Consider the following 18,956-nt stretch of genomic DNA (forward strand, 5'->3'; position numbering starts at 1 on the left):
ATATTCAACAGGATAAAATCAAAGATTCAGATTACATTTTACCGGACCGATTTTCATTGCAACTAAATGACTAAATTGTCATTGTTATACTAGAGGCCTGGTGCACGAATTAGTGCACGGGTGGGGTCCGGCTGGCCTGCCCCGATGGGGACTGATCCAGCTAAGCCAGCAGGGGGAAGGGGCCACGGGCAGTTAGCCACCGGCCCAGCCCCCAATCGGAATGGGGGGGCTATCAGGGGCTGGGCCAGCTGGGGGAGGGGCCCCAGGAGGTTGGCCAGGTGGTGCTGCCCCCGATCCGGCCAGGGCAGATGGGGGAGGGGCCACCCCCTGATCAGACCAGTTGGTGGGCCTCAGTGTGTGTCAAAGTGACCAGTCGTTCTGGCGTTCTGGTCACTTGGCTTTTATATATATAGATAAATAAAGCCTCAGTATGTTTAAAGTGAAATTCATTTAATGTGTCTCATTAGCTTTATCATAGCATATAAGCATAGCAGCTGATGCCTATTTCTCTTTACTTGGTATCAATTACTTTTTTAAATTCCTTCACAGAATATTAAAATTTTAGAGCTGATGAGTATGTCTAGAGCAGAACTTCCAACACTTGATCCCTGCCCTGTGTAATTCAGTTAATTTGTGACAGAAGTGGGGACTAACCAGGTCAGTCTGTATACTAGCACCAAAAGACATTACTCTTAGAGTAAACCATTACCTCTTGAAGAACTCTCTTCATCTTTAACAATAGTGTCTTGACAGCTGTGCAGTCCTGTAACATCAGTCTGAAGGGCAGAGAATCTATGCCTCCATTTTCTTCCACACCTTGCAGGGGCCAGTCTGCAGACGGACTACTGGGCATTCGGCTAATATGTGAACACCTGCCTTCCTGATCAATGTCTTTTGTCAACTTCAGTGAAAGATTCCTAATAAGAAAAATAATAAACAACAATTACAATGTAGCATATTCACAGCAGTATTTTCCAAGTTGTCCATCAATGTCAACAGTGAGCCAGAAAATATTTCCTTGTGACCCTCACATGCACTCCTATTAGTCTTTGAGAATTCTGAGACTTTTTGTGAAAATTATGAAATGAGCCAATTGAATATTTAGTCGTGTGAGAGTGAATAAAGGAAATCTCTTTTTTAATTAAGTTAGGGAGGCCAGAAGGAGGCACTCTCACATACTACCACTCTATGTCAACTGCACACCTCAACAGGAAGAAGCCTCAATTACAGACCCCTACAGGAAGAAAGGTACATTGCATTCCCATCAAGAAGTGTCTCAACTACTGCAGCAGCAGGAAGGAAGAGTTCTCCTGGCCCAGCCACAAGCCCAGGGGGTGGGGAACATCACTACTCAGCCAACTGGAAACCATTACCTCCCTGAACTCTCACTTTCTTCCACTGAAAGCACCCCCTCTGAATTTCCTTCTTTTTCTTTATAAAGTAATGTCCCTCTCCTTTTCTGCTGGATTACCTGTATTTTTTTGCTAGAGAATGCTTGTCCCAAATTGCAATTCTCTGTTTTCCTAAATAAGCCCATTTTTTTGTTGTTGGTAAAATAACTGGCTGTTCTATTTTTAAGGTCAATAATGGTAAGATTCAATGACAATCACCATTATAAAAAGTGATTTTCCCCCCAGGTTAGAATTTCATTCTAACAGTGTGTTTATACTTGTTAAACTCTTTTAAAAATATGGAAAGTCAACAGAAATCACTGAAAGAGAAATTTCTTACAAAGGTGTTCTGAAAAAAGTTTAAAAATTAATTGGAAAGTTAATCCAATACATTTTTTATATATTATTTATCAAATTATATGACAAACTTAGTTACCTAAATTGAAAAAAAAAATAACAACAAAACTTGCCTTGGAACTTGCCACCAAGGTCAGGCAAGGGTACAAATAAGAAACTATATCCTCAGCTAATTTTATTCAAATTTCATTATTTGTAAATAGTGTAATTTAATTTATAAAGTATTGAATAGTTAGCAAAGAAAAATACACTTTTGGATATCACTAAAATGTTTACTTGTCTTCATAGGTATATTCATTGGTTACAATAATATTACTATCCCCATTATCTATCTACACTAATAAAAGAGAAAAATGGTAATTAGCGTACAACCGCTACCCTTCCCATTGGCTAATCAGCATATCCTTATGCAAATTAACTGTCAGCCAAGATGGCAGCCGGCAGCCAGGCAGCTGGAAGTGAACATGAGGCTTGCTTGCTCCCGTGACTGCAGAACTGCAGACTCCAACGTTCCCGCCTGCCTTGCCGGCCTCTGAGCTGGCAGTTTGAAACTTTGTAACAAATATAGCCGGCTGGGATCTCAGAGCTGAAGTTATACATTGTTTTGATTATAGAACAGCAAACAAACCAGCAACAGAAGCCTCAGAGCTAGAGCCAGAGCTAAAGCTGGCCCAGAAGGAAAAAAAAAAGGAAAAAAGGAGCGGTTGGGAGCCTCAGTCAAAACCGCCAGCCTGAAAGCAGCCCTCAGCCCCTCACCCAGACTGGCCAGGCACCCCAGTGGGGACCCCCACCCTATTCCAGGACACCCTTCAGGGCAAACCAGCCGGCCCCCAGGCCTCTATCCTATATAGTAAAAGGATAATATGCCTCCCAGCACCGGGATCAGCGGAGCCGAGAGGTCTCCTGGCACCAGATCAGCATGACAGGGTGCAGCGCCCAAACCCCCTGATCGCCCTGCGGCTCTGTGTGTGACAGGGTGTGGCATCGCAACCCCCTGATCGGCCCTGCTCTGTGTGTGACAGGGGGTGGCGCCCCAACCCCCCCCCCCCTCCACAGGCCCTGCTCTGTCTGTGACGGGGTAGAGCCATAACCTCCCCATCGGCCCTGCCCTGAGTGTGACAGTGGTGGCGCCCCAACCCCCTGATCCGCCCTGCTCTGTGTGTGACAGGGGGCGGTGCCCTAACTCCCCTATCGGCCCTACTCTGTGCGTGACGGGGGAGCTCCCCAACCCCCTGATGGGCCCTGCTCTGTGAGTGACAGGGGGCAGCGCCCCAACCCCCTGATTGGCCCTGCTCTGTGCATCACAGGGGGTGGTGCCGCAACCTCCCCATTGACCTTGCCTTGAGTGTGATAGGGGGCGGTGCCCCAACCCCCCAATCAGCCCTACCCTGAGCGTGACTGAGGGTGGCATCACGACCTCCCAATCCGCCCTGCTCTGTGCATGACTGGGGGCGGTGCCCCAACTCCTCAATCAGCCCTGCTCTGAGCCCGACCAGGGGCTGCACCTAGGGATTGGGCCTGCCCTCTGCCACCCGGGAGCAGGCCTAAGCCAGCAGGTCGTTATCTCCTGAGGGGTCCCAGACTGCGAGAGGGCACAGGCCGGGCTGAGGGACTCCCCCTTCCCCCCCGAGTGCACAAATTTTTGTGCACCGGGCCTCTAGTCTATATATAAAAGCCTAAGTGACCATTACAACCAAACAACCGGTCGCTATGACATGCACTGACCACCAGGGAGCAGACGCACAACGCAGGAGCTGCCCCCTGTTAGTCAGTGTGCTCCCACAGACAACCTCCTGTGGCTGGCCAAACTCCTGTGGCCTTCCCCACCAGCCGGCCAACCTCCCGCTGTCCCACCCCGAGCCAGTTGGCCAAACTCCCGTGATTCCTCCCCCTGGCAGATCACCAACCAGGCTGAGGGACCCCACCCATGCACACATTCATGCACTGGGCCTCTTGTCCTATATAATAAAAGGCTAATATGCAAATTGTCTCTACAGGAGGGAGTTCGACTGACCGGGAGTTAGACATACACTGACCACGAGGGGCAGCACAGAACATGACGGGCATTGGTGATGCAGTGCTAACAGCCAGCAGCAGTGGAGGCGCTGCCAGCCACAATGGGCCCTGACAACAACGGGACTGTGGCGGGCCAAGGCAGGTGTGAAGGGAGGCCCCTGCCGGGGCAAATTTTTTGCACTGGGCCTTCAGTATATATATAAGGAGATAATTTTTTAAAAAGTTATAGCTAACATTTTTTGATAGCTGACTGTGGGCCAAGTATTGTGCTATCCATTTCATGTGTGTTAATTCAATAAAGCCCAAGAGGTAGATAAAATGAACATTTTCACTTTACATATGAGGAAACTAAGGCTCACATAAATAACTTTGCTCAGAGTTAAAGAGCTACTAACAGATAGACCTGGATGACGCAACATAAGCACTCTTGCACGATAAGATTTTTTTTCATATTAATCACATAATGTGCTAATATATACAGGGTATCCCCCCAAAATAGTACACACACTTTAACAGCTGATTGCTCAATTTTGAAAATGAAATGTATTTTAATAAGCATTGCATTTCTAATTATTTAAAGTGTGTAGATACAGTTTTGAGGGACACCCTATATATAATAATACTTAATGTATCTCAGTTTTGTAAGGACTTTATATATGTTAAACCACTTAATACTTATAGCAACCTTTTGAGGTAGATAATATTATAATCCCCATTTCATAGTTGAAGGATTTAGGTCTCAGAGAGGTTAAGCAACATACTGATGGTCACACAGCATAAAAGGGACAGAGCTGAGATCTGAATGCAGGCAGTTCACTCGAACTCTAAATTACTACATAATTCTGCATCTCATGTGAAAAAAGAAAGCAAATAAACAAAAACAAAAATGAAAAAAACATGCCTATAATCATAAAAAGAATTTTTATATTTTTTCACTCTTAAACTATATTTTATCTGATATATCTGATTCATTTCAATTATACACAATCATTCTTAAATATCTGTATTTTATTCATTTCAATTATACACAATCATTCTTAAATATCTGTATTTTATTTTAGTGTCTTCTATACTATTTTCTTTAAGACCAATAAGAAGAATATAAAAATTAGAAGTCACATTATGTGTAATAGTATTTTAGTTACAATAGAATTATCAAAAATTTATGAGGTTTACATCATGAACTAGTCTGGTATCTGAAACATATTATGCTGACTCAGTAAATAATTGTACATTGAAGATGAATAAACAAATACAATAATGAGTGACTGAATAAAACACAATTCTTTGTAATAATCTATACATACAACTCTCATTTGTACATATAATTTTTTTTTTCTGTAAGGTGAACTGTTATGTATTATAGAACTGCATCCTATAGTTCAAAATTTCCCACCATCTTACAAAAAAATAGTTAACATGTTATGATTTCTTTTAGTTGGATCGGTGTTTCTTCGAAACTTTGTCCAATCATGAATCTAAATATCAGTGAAGACTGACAAAGCTTTCAGAAACTGTACTAGCTGACTAGTTTCAGGAATTTACTGAGGTTTTGAGAATTAGAATTTAGCATTTACAAATCTAAAGGTCTCTGCCAATGTCAGTTAAGAATGGGCTACATATAGCAATGTATTCAGGCAATAAAATTTGCCATTTGTTTTGCACTTAAAAATTTTAGATCTATTCTTAATTCCAACAGGACAGAATGATGGCATATTTTCAAAATGATGGACAACATCTACATTGTGTCCTTATATCCAACATGGCAACAGTCGTTGAAGTTTCAGGGATTAATAGGAATGGATCACTGAACTCCAGAGGTACACCAGAATTATTAATTTCTTATCACTTGATACCAAAAAATATAACAAATAATATTCTTTCACATGAATTTTTTTATCTCAAAACATTTTATTTCTACATGAAAAAGAATTGGCAACAAGATCACAGTAATCTAATCCATTCTTATTTAGGCTGAGGCAGTAAACTGGGCTGTTAAACACGGCTGCTATTGAGTCGCATTGGCCAGCAGGGCCATCCTATTCTTTGTATGGTCAGTATTTTCTGATTGATTAATGCCTGGGGTTTACAGTTGTTAAATATTTTGAACATTGATGTTTTTAAAAATAGATTTTTATTGGGCCAAATTCAAATTACCCAAGTGTCTCTGGATAAATTCATCTAAAAAAAACACAAAAAAACAACAAAAAAGAAACAAAAAAAGGTCCAGCCCTTTAGTTGACAGGAAAAGGAGAAACCTATTTCATGTGGAGCCATGGTTTCCTCTAGCAGAGACAACCCTTTAAGCCCAGAGGGTAGAGCTAGGTTCAGGTGCGTTCTTGCTCCTGTTTAGCAGAATTCACCAGATAATACATTTATACACTTTGGGATATATGGCTCTCTCTGCCAATTCTCTGAATTGTTACAGTTTCAGGAAACTGAACAAATGTTCTTTATGTTAAAAAAGAGAGTCCCTTATCTTGGCAAAAAAAAAGAAAAGAAAAAGTAAGATACTGAGGCCTAAAACAGTGGTTCATTAATCATCATAACTACTGCAAATAAAAACAATGTAATTGCCACTGAGCTCATTTATATACAGTTCACCCTCTGTTTTAACTCCATGAATCTTCGGTAGAATTGTTCAGTGATATTTACACTTGTTTCCTTGCTTATGATGCTGACCAAGTCTTTAAAATTCTGTAACATTTAGATAACGTCAAATTGAGACTTATGGGTCTTTCTCAGTCCCTAAGTACAAAATGACAAAAGTTTTGACTAAGATTAAAAGCAAAACTCATAAACATTACATTAAATGTATTCTTGAAAGTTTCGACTTGGAGAAACTTGAGAATTTGAGCCATAAAACATCTAAATTACATGACTGTGGTGAATTGGCTCTATACTTTTGTCACTATCCTTTGTGTGAAGGGAATTTTCTACCAAGCTATTTCTAAAAGTTCTGCTGCAATTCTATTTTTCAGACAAGTAAATAATTGCATATTGAAGTTGAATAAACAGTCAAGTTTACATAGAGTGATTAATAGGAAAGAATATAAAAGAGAATTTTCATATTTTTCCTTATTTGGTTATTGCTATCACTATCATTTTAATAGTGAGAAATTTTTCCCGTTCACATGTTCTCTTCAAATCACTTGAGAAATTCCCAATACAATGGCCAAAATACAAGATCATGCTAGTTGCAAAGGATTGATGCTCTTACCTATCATAGGAACTACTATTGTTTAGTGCACTGACACGTTTCATTATAATAAAAGGGATGGCCAAAAGGGATCTCAAAGATTTGCACCTTATAATGTGGCTATGATTTCTGAACCAGATTTCCAAGGGGTGGAAAGTGAAGGTAATCTCATTTTTCCCAGCATAAGAAATAAGCATATGTGTACACCTGCCTTCAAACATGTCATTAAGTAGATTTTTGAAAAGGGCCAGGTTAGTTATGGTAAATTAAATCTCAGCTTGAATAATTCTAAGACAAGGGCAAGGTATAAATCGTTATTAATAAACTGACATCCCATAACCTAATAAAAACTTTATTAAAGGAACTACAACAAGACTGTTAGTGAATAAGCTATCTATTTGCCTCATATTTTCTATGTAAATATGTTGTTTATCTGAAAGTATCATTTTAGGGGAAAAACCTTGCACCTTAAATTGTCTTAAAATTGTATATTTAGCTGTATTTCTAGAAGAGATGGAACCAGCACCCACCCCTCCACAGTAGTATAGTAGTTGTAAAGAACTTGTTAACATTTTACATTTAGAAATGCATTTACATGTAAGAGAATGTCACACTGCCTAAGTGATGGGTAGAGGAAATGGAAGATATGGAGGAAGGCAAAAATAAAATCCAAATATCTTAGCATAGCCACAAAGATCCTCCATAATCTAGCAACTGCCTGCCTCACCATATCTCATTTTATAACAACTACCTCCATGTGTTTTGAGTCCTAATTTCATTGGCCTTCATTCAGGCCCTGAAATACACCAAGCTCCATCCTGCCTCAGGAACTTTGCTTCTGCTGTTCTAGCTACATGAAAAAGTGTTGCTTACCCATCTTCAGATCTCACCTTAAAACGTATTGCTTCTTTAGGGAAAACTCCTTTGCATTCCTACCTTTTAAACATACACAGGTTCCACTTCTCTATGCTAAGTCTTTCTTTGTAGCACTTATCACAGATGCAGCTAAGAAAAACTGATTTGAGGAGACCTGTGGGAATACATTGGACTGAGCTGACCTACACTCCACCTCCTGTTCCAAATACAGAGAGATACCGGATTACTTATAACCACATTTATTTCTAAACATATTACAGTGCAGGAGGGAAAGGCAGAAACATTTCCAGGTGCCAAAAGCACAAAATTAAAACAGCAATAATTATATGAGTTGCCACTGTGCTGGCTTCAGGGTGTTAAACTTGGTCACCGTCTGTAGTTTTTATGCTTCTGCAGATCCAGAGAGTATCTGCCAGTGACACAGAAGTCACATAGTGCTGGGAGGCATGAGCTTTCCGAGCTTTAAAAAAGCTTCAAAAAATCAATCTGATCAATTTGTAAATTAGCTGCCTGCTAGCACAACACAATTTTTTTTCTTTAAAGGAAGACAATATCAAATTCAAACTCTCAAAAATGTGACATCCTCAATGTCTGACAAATATTTAAAGCAATAGACATGCAAAGAAACAAAAAATGGTAAACACTGTGAGATGACCCATATATTAGAACTGGCAGGAAAAATTTTAAGCAGCTATTATAAATATATTCAAAGTCTTAAAAAAAAGGAGTGCATAATAAATAAACAAATGGTTATTCTCATCAGAGAAATGAATACTATGAAAACTCTAGACTCAATTTATATAAATCTGAAACAAAAAAAATTATTATGGCAGACAATGTTAGCTGCTTATTCACTATTCATTCATACCTCCTTCCTGACTCTTTAAAACAGCAACAAGATCAAAAACTATATTTATATTTTAAAATAATTTTATTCCCAGTGCTATTTGTTGTCTGTCCTTTTCCTGTCAATATCAGAATAATAAATCACAAAAATACCGATGTCTTATTTCAGAGCCATATGATGTGGGAAAGTTGATTAATCTTTTAAAACAAAACTACCACCATAAACCCATCCTATTTTATTATCACAGAATGCTGGGGAGCAGACTTGGTTGGAGAGTTTGTAAGGAGAACATTCTGAGAAAAGGGAAGTGTGTGGAAGGTTGCCTGCCCTATTTATCAGAATTCCGACTTAGGGGAGACTTAGGGGCGGGTCTAAGGCAGAGCCCCTAATTATTCCTTGACTTTTCCAAACAAGTCTGTGCACATGTAGACCCACGGTGTTCACTGGAATCCTTATGCTTAATCCCTGGATGCCTTTTCCTAGAGGACAATGTAAACGCATGTGTCCTTCCAAGATTACTCACCCTACTGATTGTATCTAAAGATAAAAATTCCAGCCGAAACCGGTTTGGCTCAGTGGATAGAGCGTCGGCCTGCAGACTGAAAGGTCCCACCTTAAATTCTGGTCAAGGGCATGTAACTGGGTTGCGGGCACATCCCCAGTAGGAGATGTGCAGGAGGCAGCTGATCGATGTTTCTCTCTCATCGATGTTTCTAACTCTCTATTTCTCTCCCTTCCTCTCTGTAAAAAATCAATAAAATATATTTAAAAAAAAATTTAAAAAAATAAAGATAAAAATTCCAGTAAAAGCCAAAGGAAGCAGGCAATCGAGGTTGCCTGGCTTCTTTAGCTGGGCCATTCCTTAGCCCTCTCCCCCACAGTAAAACTGTGTCGGAGTAATCTGTTCATCCATCGTTCAGGGACTACTGATCAACAAGAGCAACATAAGATATTATTTATTTACTAGAGGCCCAGTGCATGAAATTCATGCATGGGTAGGGTCCCTAGGCCTGGCCGGTGATCATGGTCAATCTGTGGGGCAACTGGTGGGGTGATTGGGGGCCCCCCCACTGGCACCCACCTTGGCCAGCCTGGTGCCACCTGCTTGCCAGCCCCGCCCCCCACCGCTGCCAGTCACCTCCCTCTGTGGGGTGACTAGCAGGGCAATTGGGGAGCCCTCACTGGCACCCGCCTTGGCTGGCCTGGGGCCTGCAGGCTGGGGGCAGCTCCTGCACTGAGTGTCTGCCCCCTGGTAGTCAGTGCACATCATAGTCACTGGTCGTTCCACTGCTCGGTCAATTTGCATATTAGGCTTTTATTATATAGAATTTATTTATTTATTTATTTATTTAAAATATATTTTTATTGATTTCAGAGAGGAAGGGAGAGGGAAAGAGAGAGATAGAAACATCAATGATGAGAGAGAATCACCAGTCAGCTGCCTCCTGCACGCCCCCACTGGGGATCAAGCCCACAACCCGGGCATGTGCCCCTGACCAGATTCAAACCCAGAACCCTTCAGTCCACTGAGCCAAACCAGCTAGGGCTATTACATAAGATATTTAGAACCGAATGTTAATTGTTTTAAGAACTTTTATGTAAAATTCTCCTTTTATGATCACTTAAGGATTGCACACAATGGTTTTCTTAGATATAATTTTTAAAAATTATAAAATGTCATTGTATATTTGCTTCCAATCATTTGCATTATATCACAACTTCTTATATAAGAAAACAAAACTATAGAATGTCTTCAATTATCCTCTAAGTAACATTTATAAAATGCAATGTTTTACACATATAAGCAGCAAGAGTTAATTACAAAAAATTCTGATATAATATATAACATTGGTGATATCTTTAACACTATATAACCTGCAGACAACTGCAGTTTTAAATGATAGCTGTGTGCCCTTCACCTTTTAAATTATCTGGGACCTGGCAATCTAAGTGTGATAAGTGTTAGCTATGAGTGTATAATTTAGGAAGTAGTGTTTCCAAACAGAAAATCAATACTCGCTCTGTAACTTGGCATAAAGGCAATACCTAAAATTATTGGCATAATACATTGTGGCAAGGAAACTTTAAAAATTCCAATACTTTTCAAAAATGAAAGAGTTGGAGATTATGACTCTGAGTAAATCTTTAGAGCCATGGAACTATATCAACTTGGGAACGGTTAATAAAATCTATATCAATCTTACCAATCAAATTTCCCAGATTACATTCTTGAGATAATGGTTTATATTAGATTTTAACTAGAAAAATAAAATTTTTTTACAAATTACACAAAACTAAGGATTTCCAAATATCCAGAAAGACAAACTCTTTCTCACACATACAAAATCATTTGGCTTACTTTTTAATATATGAATTCCAGCCCACTGTGTCAAATCTGGTCTTGTTATCCTTAGCAAGACAAACAAAACATGTAGTACAATAGCACAGTAGATTAGACATATTTTATGGTGTTCACCGGTCATAAATTCCCTCAGAATATATGTGAGTTTTGATATAGCATGGCTAATTTATCCGTATCCTTAAAACCTGGACTAATGTACTCCCTCTCTCTGGAAGTCCTCTGCAATCCTTCCTACTAACTCAGGCAACACTAATTGTTTCTTCTCTTTAATCCAGTAACACCAAAGTAGGTGAAGACCTCTTTTGGTGACCTTTGTATTTCCAAATGCCCAGCACCCAGCAGTCTCTGAATAAGTATTTATTGAATTAATAGGTAGTCATGGAAAAATGAATTAATATATGATGATTTCACATACATTAAACATATATGCTAAGGATGTTACCTTAAAATCCTAAATAATATGTTTATATATCACAATTTTTCATGAAGCACTTTTAAGACTTATCTTTAGAGCCTTACCAAGGCATCACTATTCAAGGTAGTAAAAATATTATATGTCAGTGCATTAGGGGTAGAAAAAATAAACATCAGGTACAATGAAAACAATAATAGTAACAGAAATAATAATAGTAAAGGAACTGAGATTGAGTATGAATATAGATATCAAGTAGTTGCATGAGGGAAAAGTGTAGTAGAGATTTTCATGGTTTTAGGTTTAAATATAGCTCCTCTTCTTGTTCTTGGGGAGACCTATTTTAGAATATAAAGTTGTAGTGGAGGAACAGTTGTCTGAGTGAAGAAAATCCCACATTTAATAATATAGAAAACAATGTATAGTTTCTCACTCTATTTGCTAAATAAACAGTGCATAATTAGGTTCTAGCCAATAAGCTGTCCAAAACCCTAATTCTAGAAAGTAAGAGTCTGCTGGACTCATGCATACTGGATGGGTTGAGGGAAGGTAGGGGAAGGTGGGGGTAAAGGGGAAGAGATCAACCAAAGGACTTGTATGCATGCATAAAAGCCTAACCTATGGACATAGACACCGGGGTTGGGGGGGGGAGGGGTGAGGGCATGAGTAGGGAAGTGGCAATGGGGGGATAAGGACACATATGTAATATCTTAATCTATAAAGAAAAAATTAAAAAAGAAGGTGTTAAATTTAAAATATCTATGCTAAATGTTACAATAATAAACACTATGATATGCAAAGCACACTGTCATGGTGTAGAACCATCAAATGGTACTTTGTAAATAATAATAAACTTAACCAGTAATGGACAAGAAAGATAAAGCATGTCTACCTTTTTTTTTTTAACTCTGAAAAACAAAAACAAAAAAGAACTGCTGGACTTTGTATAAACAACAGGCTAGACCATTTGTGTAAATGAAAAGCACAGAATATGGTTCATACATAATTATATATCATACAGCTGCCAACATATAAATATCTGTTGCAAGTCCTTGAGGCTAGGAAGAGGATCTGAGGCTAGACCTTGAAAGGGGTGACATAAAGACAGAGTGCCATAGATGAGCTGATTTAAATGACTCAGTTTGAAGTAGCTGAACTACCTTTCCATTATTCATCCGGTAGCACCAACATAGATAAATACTGCAATCACATATATAAACATGATATGTGGCTATAAATCACAAGGTTAGATAAGTTAGAAGCTGCAAAATGCTTTAGGTTTCTGTTGACTAATCTTTTTCTAACTCCATTCTTGATGACACAGACACTTAGATTGTTGGACTCTATCTTTGGCTCCAATATATTCCTCTTTTAATGTTATCTCATTTCTTTCTTTCTATGCTGAAGTGTACTTGACATTTAAAACCAGATAACAGTGCTTGCTGGTGGCATAGGATAGTTTCTCTTTTACAGAAGCAGCAGAAACACAGATTGGTATCAATGTTCAATTGTCTTTGAAACAGAGATGAGGGTGAAAAAAAAAAAAAAAACCTACCCTTTTCTTTACACAACCAAGGAAGAGCTGATAAAAGAAAACCTCCACTTTGTTCTTTCTTCTCCAGAGACAACTATCCATTTAGGAAGGATAACAGGGGGAAAAATTCCTCAGAAAGAAATCAAGTTTCATTCGTAAAACAAGTGTCCCAAAATAACAGTAGTAAGTTATTTTATATCTATTGTTGATGACTGAAAATAATAAAGTTTGTGGGTTTTTTTTTTAATTAGCAAACTTAATTATATCCTAAATTATGTCACCTTTTAAGATATTTTCATAGTCAATTATGATATTAATAACTTACAGATGAGGAATTTAAGGCACCGAAACTGAACAGGATGCAGATAGCAAAACTGGGCTTTAAATCTAAAGAATCCTGCTCCAGAGTCTGTGTCCTAACCCCTCTGCTTCCTCTAGAGACAACTGACTGCTTGGCAAACGTTCAATGAGCTCACTAAGACAGACTCTAAAGTCATAAACAATGATTGGAAAATATAAGCAAATATTACCTTAGAGTAATTTCTATGATCTTTTTATTTCTTTTTCTATCTCAAACATTTTTTGCATTTTATTCTTCAATAGTTTCATAGAAGGTAGCAATTATAATAATTTATATTGGGAACTTTACCAAAAAACAATTTTGTTTTATTTTAAAAAAAAAGTATCCTACAATCATTGAAGTTAACAATTTTGGAATATTTAAAGGCAAGCGTCTATGACCCAGGGCGGTGCTACTGGAGCACCGTTGCAAATAAACTATTCCTGGCCTTAGAGACAACTTTAAGAAGCTGGTCATCATAGTGCTCGAATGGATTCTTATATTTTTATTCCTATGTAAATCTGTTTTTTCCTGCACAAGAAGAAATCCTCCTGCTTTCTTTCCTAATAAAGCCTTTACATTCCTTTGAGAAAGTCCCTCCTCTTCATGCTTGCATGCAGTCCTCTGGGGATTCCTAAACAAGTTCCCCCATCTATTCCGTGCTTTCAAATGTCTTGAGCTTGACCTACAGACTTTGGTTCCCCAAAATATGAATCTTGAGGATCCCAGCACAGGGACAGAGAAGCATAGTTGCTGACTTATTCTAATGGAGCCCTGAAGCGCCTGTCCATTCATTCATGCAACACAGGGCCAAATTCATGGCCTTGCATCCTGTGCAGTCACATCGGATTTGCTCTTAGAAGGGCTCTGAAATCTCTTCAATATCCTGTGAAAATCATCTTAAAATTATCAATAATTTCTAACAAGGAACCTTGCATTTTCATTTTTCACTGGGCCCTAAAAATTATGAAGCTGGCCCTGTGATCTCAGTTCCCTGATATTATTGTATTTCTGCTCTTCTTGAAGTCTATTTGCTCTCTCTATATATATTTCTGTGAACTATATATCCTTACAATAAATAATTTTTTTAAAAAATGAAGTGAGCACAGTAAGTTTCTGGAGCTTGTATCAAAGAACTCTATGCTGTACATTTGGCAGACCCAAGGCTAAAGCGTAAAATGTAATATAGTTTTTTTTCCGGTGCCCTCACACCCTTCGGTGTATTCCTGTTGTGTCCTTTTCTGTGATCTTCTCCAGGTTTGCTGTGCAGTGTTACTGCTCCCTGGATATTCAGAATTCATTATCGAGATGCTTTATTTCATTTTGCACTTTCTAAGTCAGAGGCCATTCAATTCTTGTAACTCCTCTGTCAAAACACACTGATGTTATGTCCTCGCCCTCACCACCCTGACCCCTCTTAGGTAATTAATCCAGCTAATGTGCCGGTGGCTGATAAGGGCCTGGTACAGCATTTTTATTTTAACGAATATTTCTTCTCCAGAAGGAATGACTTCACACACAAAAATTTAGGGCATACTGTCTGCTCAAAACAGACATTTTGTGGCTTTAGGTTTCTCAAACCATATTAAATGGGAAGCGGTATATTCTGCATAACACTTTCTCCCGCATTTAGAAGGAAAATATATATGTGGTTCTAAGACTAATATTTTCTAACTTCTTTTCACCAGGAAAAATAAAGTGGCTGGAGGTCTGCACTAGAAAATTATGTGAGCTTCGTTTAGTGTGGAATTACCCTGCTTTAAAATGGAGCTGCATGTGTTATAAATCTTGTTTTATGTTATACTGCCTAAGTTTCTTTTCATTGGTAACTCCAATAAATTGACTTTAACTCAGCTTCTCTTTGTGTTCATTAGAAAGGTAAAAATTAATGGTTGCTTTCTGTGATTATCTTGTCTTTTAAATGATAGACTATCTACTATTCTCCAAGTGTATTGCCCTACTAAATTATCAACGGGAACTTTAGGATATGCTTTCCACCATTTAAAAAGAATGATATTTGGTATATCCCTTTCCCCCCTCTATAGTCTTTCTAAAAATTCTCCATAAACTAAAATTTTACCTTGATTCAAAATATTTTATTTTCTGTTTTAATGTTATTTTGAGATTTAAAGTGTTTTGTCTGTAAATGACCCTAGTAATTTTTTAAAATATGTTTTTGTTGATTTTTAGAGAGAGGAAGGAAGAAGGATAAAAAAATGGAAACATCAATGAGAGAGGAACATCATTGATCGGCTGCTTTCTATACACATCCCCACCAGGGATCAGGGAATCGAACCGGTAACCTTTTGGTTCCTGGGTCCTGCCTGGCTCAACTGCTGAGCCACACCAGCCACCAACCCTATTAATTTTAAATTGCACTTTTATACAGCTAGCAATAGAAATATATGCTATTTGACTTACCTATAATTGTCACTTAAAATAAAATACAAAAAGAAAAGTAGAAAATATATATATATATATAGTTTTCTTCAAATGAAATAGTATTATAAAAATATTCCTATGAGATTTTGTTTAGTAATGAAAACATACACAAATGAAATATGCCAAACATATAAGAACTCAACATACATTTTGAAAAAGGTCTGTTTTGGATTTTAAACACTAAGTAGACTAGTCATGGATGAATACAAACCTTCTACTCCTGGAATCATTTTGTTCTCTCTGCAACCAACTGAGATTTGAATCAATCCCACTGATCTCCTGTTAAGGCATCAAAGGGATAAAGCACTGTGCCTTTGACCTCTGGCTCATGTACTAAAAAAGATCCTCTGAATTTACAGCTTACCTCCCTCATACCACAGGAAAGACTAGAAAACATTAGTCACCAAAATAGTCCCATCATTAAAGAAAGATGAAATGTGTTCATTTTTTTCTATAATTTTATTACTGACTGCCTTTTTTAATTAAAAAATTAACCTATAACATTGCTTTGAGATTCTATTTTTTATCTCATAGTTGCTATGAAATGTGATTCAACCTGCCACCTGTACTGCATGCAAATCCTAGCTTTATTTGTTCATTTCATATTAATAAATTCGATTTTATGAGTGGTACCTTTTTAAATCAACAACTATCATCTACACTAATAAAAGAGAAACATGGTAATTAGCGTACGACCACTACCCTTTTCATTGGCTAATCAGTGAGTATATGCAAATTAACTGTCAGCCAAGATGGCGGCCGGCAGCCAGGCAGCTGGAAGTGAGCAGGGAGGCTTGCTTGCTGCAGTGAAGGAGGACTCCAACGTTCCCCGCCTCACTTGCCGGCCTCTGAGCTACAACTCTAAGCAACTATGTACTATTTTGCAAATAAGAAGATAAACAAAACCCCAGAAACCGGCTTTCATTCAGCCGGGCTTTAGCAACATTGTATCGATGTTTTCAGCGGCGAGGCCTCAGAGCTAAAGCTGGCCCAGAATAAAAAAAAAAAAAAAGAAAAGAAAACAAGGAGCGGTTGGAAGCTTCAGTCACTCGCTTCGGGAAAACAACCCTCAGCCCCTCACCCAGACTAGCCAGGCACCCCAGTGGGGACCCCCACCCTGATCCAGGACACTCTTCAGGGCAAACCAGCCGGCTTCCACCCGTGCACCAGGCCTCTATCCTATATAGTAAAAGGGTAATATGCCTCCCGACACCAGGATCAGCAGAGCAGTGAGGCTCCCGGCACCGGGATCAGCGTGACAGGGGGCAGCACCCAAACCTCCTGATCGCCCTGTGGCTCTGTGTGTTACAGGGGGCGGGGCCACAACCTCCCTATCTGCCCTGCTCTGTGCCTCATAGGGGGGAGCTCCCCAATCCCCTGATTGAACTGTGGCTCTGTGTGTGACAGGGTGCAGCGCCCCAACCCCCGCCCCCCCACGGGCCCTGCTCTGTGTGTGACGGGGTAGAGCCATACCTCCCCATCGGCCCTGCCCCGAGTGTGACAGTGGCGGCGCCCCAACCCCCTGATCGGCCCTGCTCTGTGGGTGATAGAGGTTGGCGTCCCAACCCCCCTCCATGGGCCTTGCTCTGTGTGTGACAGGGTAGAGCCATAACCTCCCCATTGGCCCTGCCCTGAGTGTGACAGGGTGCAGCGCCCCAACACCCTGATCAGCCCTGCTCTGTGTGTGACAGGGGGTGGTGCCCCAACTCCCCTATTGGCCCTACTCTGTGAGTGACAGCAGGGAGCTCCTCAACCCCCTGATCGGCCCTGCTCTGTGCGTGACAGGGTACGGAGCCCCAACACCCCTGATGGGCCCTGCTCTGTGAGTGACAGGGGGTGGTGCCGCAACCTCCCAATCGACCCTGCCTTGAGTGTGACAGGGGGCGGTGCCCCAACCCCCCAATCGGCCCTACCCTGAGCATGACTGAGGGTGGCATCGCAACCTCCCGATCCGCCCTGCTCTGTGCATGACGGGGCAGCGCCCCAACTCCCCAATCGGCCCTGCTCTGAGCCTGACCAGGGGCTGCACCTAGGGATTGGGCCTGCCCTCTGCCACCCGGAAGCAGGCCTAAGCCAGCAGGTGGTTATCTCCCGAGGGGTCCCATATTGCGAGAGGGCACAGGCCGGGCTGGGGGACCCCCCCCCCCGAGTGCAGAAATTTTTGTGCACCGGGCCTCTAGTCTATAATAATAAAAGCCTAACATGCTAATTAGACTGGACAGCTGAACAACCTTCTGGATGTCCTTCTGGATGACCTTCCAGAACGACCAGGGCGGAGGGGGTGAGGCCAGTCATGGCGGTTCCAGTGCCCCCCTGCCCCCGCTTCCTCGGAGGCCACAGGAGAGGCAGCACCAGGACTGGGCCTGTGCAGCTGCTGGTCCTGGTACTGCTCCTTCCACAGAGGTGGTGGGAGAGGCCAAGGCATGGCCAGGTCCTGGTGTTACCCCTTCCACAGAGGCAGCTGGAGAGGGGGCTTCAGGGTCCTGGTCCTGGTGCCATGCCTTCCACAGAGGCGGGAGGGGAGGTGGGAACAGGGGGCGGCACAGTCCCAGAGCCTCCACAGAGGTGGTATGGGGCATGACCACAGAGTCTCTACCTCCCACGGCCCCTCCTCCGGCCAGCACGGTCCCAGATCACCTGCCTCCACCAGTGGGCAGAGGGCGGGGCCAGCGCTAAGGAGCAGCAAGCCAGGCTTCTGGTTGAGCAGCACTCTCCCCACCCTCCCCTCTGCTCAGCCAGAAGCCAGGCTCATGGCTGGCAAGTGCAGCTGAGGTGGCATGAGCCTCTCCCATCTCCGCAGGTAGGGGGAGGTAAGGAGTGAGGGGTCCTGGACTGAGAGAGGAATGTCTGAGTGCCAGCTTAGGCCCAATACCTGGGGGTTCCTGGACTGCAAGAGGGCACAGGCCGGGCAGAGGGACCTAGCCCCAGTGAACAAATTTTGTGCACCGGGCCTCTAGTAGTCACAATAATATTGACAGATGAAGTTTATTGTTGCATAATTTAGATTCATTATTGATTTGACTTCTAAATATTTTAGAAGCAAACTACTCAAGTGGTACAGTAAATAGCATAAAACTTTTCTTTTCTAGCAGCTGAAGTAGATCAATAGCCTCCCTGTCAAGATGTCAGACTCAGAAAATAAAATCACTGTAACTATTCATATCATATTAAATTGATTAA

General features: G+C 40.8%; 1 protein-coding gene across 4 annotated transcripts in view; it reads right to left on the reverse strand.

Moving 5' to 3' along the window:
• Positions 1 to 18,956, reverse strand: part of CCSER1 (coiled-coil serine rich protein 1) — a 1,176,231-nt gene that overhangs the window by 743,828 nt on the left and 413,447 nt on the right. For all 4 annotated transcript variants that reach the window (XM_070392710.1, XM_070392707.1, XM_070392715.1 and 1 more), the window contains exon 6: positions 710 to 917. In XM_070392710.1, coding sequence (XP_070248811.1) covers positions 710 to 917 — 208 coding nt within the window. The remainder of the gene's footprint in view (positions 1 to 709; positions 918 to 18,956) is intronic.

This window comes from Myotis yumanensis, unplaced genomic scaffold, assembly GCF_028538775.1.
Source record: "Myotis yumanensis isolate MYYU_CA2020_CCGP unplaced genomic scaffold, mMyoYum1.0.hap1 SCAF_1, whole genome shotgun sequence".
Taxonomy (NCBI): Eukaryota; Metazoa; Chordata; class Mammalia; order Chiroptera; family Vespertilionidae; genus Myotis; species Myotis yumanensis.